We start from the raw sequence: 2998 nt of genomic DNA on the forward strand, positions 1-2998 counted from the left end.
AGAGGGGCCAGTATTGATCCTTGCGGCAGGCCCACATTATTTCTCATGTAACACTGTTCATTATTGACTCTAACAGCTTGTGATCTGTTTTGTAAATATGATTTGATCCAATTTATAGCATCAGGAGAGAAATTAAAGAGTGTTAATTTTGTGAGGAGAACATCGTGGCTGATGGTGTCAAACGCATCCAATCATTTAATTAAACAGCCTTAATTTTGGGGAATATATAAAAAATTATGCTAAAATTTGTAGTTACCCATCCGTCGTTACAATATTTAGTCGTTATAGTCACAGTAAGAGTAATTAGTTAGATTAGCATGTGCAGTAGAGGACGCAATGACATCACAGGCCAGCGTGTTTCGCGTTTACGGAAGTAAACATGGATGGTAGTGCCGGAGCACATCTAGCGATCTTTCCCAACCATAAAAACAATTTTTTCAAGATGGTTAAATATAAATACTGCTCTCCGCATCATCGTCCGCCATGGTTGTTTTTTTTATCTTACTGCTTCTTCATAGCAAGAGCCAGAATAGTGATCTATGTCGGGTATTAATGGCGTTCAGGTCGGATGAATGCGACCTGGCCGTTCAAACACAGGTCGCATTTAAAAAGATCAGATTCGTATCGGATTCAGGACCACAGAGCCAAGTGGTCTGGATCGCATTGGAAAAAAATCGGGTCTGTGTTGTTCAGACTGTTATGAAAAGATCGGATCCAGGTCGCATATGGGCCAAAAAAAATCGGATTTGGGTCACTTCAGGCTGCGGTGTGAACGTAGCCTAAAACAGACATGGCTACGGCTTGATGCTTAAATGTTTGTTAGCTGTCAGTATTTCCTCAGAATTCTGAGATTAAAGTCAGAACTGCGAGATATTATTTCTGATATTTTACTGAAATAAATTTTTAAAATCACTTTTTTTTTTCAGTGTCCCTGATCCTGCTGCGTAGTTTAATGTTTTAAGTATATAAATAAGTATTTTCAGTACCGTTATTACCAAGTTTTTTGCGACCTGGAATTTTTTTGTTTTGTTCGCGCATGCGCACAACGGATTTGATTTCGGGACGGATCGGGCAGTGACAGGGGGCGGGGCCACTGTGGCTCAGTTCTCTGATAACAAACAGGGCATGCGCAGACCGCGTCATCTCCTTACAGCCAGCCTCCGGTAGATGGCGCTAAAGCGCATCAGTCGCCAAGCGCCACAAAACAAGAAGAAGAAGAGGAAAAACACAAAAAGAAGCGGGAAGAAGTAGGGTAAACAAAAATGGAGGTCTCAGCCCCAGACTTTTTGATAACGTCTTCAAACGACCGCGGTCGGTCCTGGGGGGAAACAGAGACCAGGGATCTGATTAAAATATGGGCGGATGACACGATCCAGGCGATGCTGAACGGATTAACATTTAATCATAAAGTTTTCGTTCAAATTTCTGAGGTGATGAAGTGTAGGGGCTACGACCGAAACCCGAAGCAGTGCCGAGAGAAGATAAAGAAGCTCAGATTAGATTATAAGAAGATCGTTGGGGAGAAGAAGAACGGATCAGAGAAAGGAGAAACAACATGGAAGTTCTTCGAAGCCATGCATGAAGTTTTAGGTCGTCCTGCACCGACCTGTGGTCGGAACTCTGCAGCACGTGGTAGGTTCTGGAAACATCCTCCTTTCATTTCTATAGAACATCTGGAGAATAAATAGCAGCTGCTTTATCACCATGAGCCGGAATCTAACAATCCACACTGGAGATACAGGGAAACTAAACAGATCTATACTGTAAACCTTTTAATTTCCATTTTTAGAGGAGGAGGATGATGATGATGAAGATGATGAAGAAGATTATTATGATGATGATGATGATGAGACAACAACATCAGAAGATGAGGAAGAGGATGGTGAGTAGCCTCTACACATTATTTATGCTTCACTAACTTTATTTGATCAGGATTAAAATCCCTAATCTGCTGAGATTATAAAGTCTGTCAAATTGAATCTTTTTATTATTTTTCTCTATTAGATTTAAAGGTTGATCATATTTTAACTCTATAATACAGGAAGTAGCTGTGCTTTTAAACTGAAAGAGCCAGCATGTATTAGGAATTAGTTATTATCTCATTGCTTTTTCATTTGACAAATTGGTTGATGTCTCCCTTCTCTTTCTAAAGTGAAGCTATATATATATATACATATATATATATATAGATATATATATATATATATATATATATATATATATATATATATATTATGTATATATATATATGTATGTGTATATGTTTCCATTCTAGTCCTCCTAACTGCTGTAGTCAATCCTGCTCTGAGCAGCAGATATCTTGGTGCTTGACTCCAGAGTCTCTCTTTGCACTTTGGCTCCCCCTGGTGGCCCTAAGCTGCCATCACAAGTTAAAAGAAGACCTTTGCTAAGTTTGCTCACAATCAGAGTGAGACCTGTACTGGTGAGGGGGCGTGTACTGCTGGCATAAGGCGCTTCACTGATGTGAAAAACGCAAACATGGATCAGCTGCTGGTGGATGACCCGATCAGCGAGGGTGAGATTATCTGGGGAGTTTCACACCTGAAGTGCTTCTGGAGGTCGACTGTGCTGCACTGCAGGCTCCTCCTCCTCTGACGCTCAGAGAAATGGCCGCAGGCGGCGCTACTGGTTGCATCCTGCTGGCAAAGCTGCTATTTGAGGCCAACAGCTTCCTCGTTTCTTTCACTACTTATGTGGCACTAAGTTATGACGTCAGAGGAAAGGGAGGAAATCCAAACTTTTTAGACTGGAGTCCCATCTGACTTATATTACTTATGTTGGAATTACTTACGGAATAAAATAATTACCATTTTCATTCATTATCAATCTAAAAATGTGCTTTCGGTCCCCAGAAGTAAATGCAGAAAGATATCTTTTCTGTGTCTGTTTGGGTGTTTCACTGCCGTCTTTTCACTGGTAGAGAATGAAACCTGGGCTCAGTTGTCTCATTTCAAACAGATGGAGGCTTTCTGGAAAC

The 2998-nt window shown here is 40.8% G+C and overlaps 1 protein-coding gene across 1 annotated transcript; it reads left to right on the plus strand.

Annotated features, from left to right (window-relative positions):
• The first annotated feature begins 1211 nt into the window (after positions 1-1211).
• LOC107099148 (glutamic acid-rich protein-like) lies at positions 1212-2680 on the plus strand. Its single transcript, XM_015397162.1, has 3 exons — positions 1212-1632; positions 1790-1882; positions 2601-2680. The coding sequence occupies exons 1-3, from the start codon at positions 1263-1265 to the stop codon at positions 2678-2680; spliced, it is 543 nt and encodes a 180-aa protein (XP_015252648.1). The 5' UTR covers positions 1212-1262.
• The last annotated feature ends 318 nt before the right edge of the window (positions 2681-2998 follow it).

This window comes from Cyprinodon variegatus, unplaced genomic scaffold (assembly GCF_000732505.1).
Source record: "Cyprinodon variegatus isolate N-32 unplaced genomic scaffold, C_variegatus-1.0 Scaffold841, whole genome shotgun sequence".
Lineage (NCBI taxonomy): Eukaryota > Metazoa > Chordata > Actinopteri > Cyprinodontiformes > Cyprinodontidae > Cyprinodon > Cyprinodon variegatus.

Coding starts and splice junctions, on each gene's coding strand:
- LOC107099148 (XM_015397162.1), top strand. CDS start 1,263: ATGGAGGTCTCAGCCCCAGACTTTTTGATAACGTCTTCAAACGACCGC. Junction 1,633..1,789: donor TCGGAACTCTGCAGCACGTG/GTAGGTTCTGGA, acceptor TTCCATTTTTAG/AGGAGGAGGATGATGATGAT. Junction 1,883..2,600: donor AGAAGATGAGGAAGAGGATG/GTGAGTAGCCTC, acceptor GCTGCACTGCAG/GCTCCTCCTCCTCTGACGCT.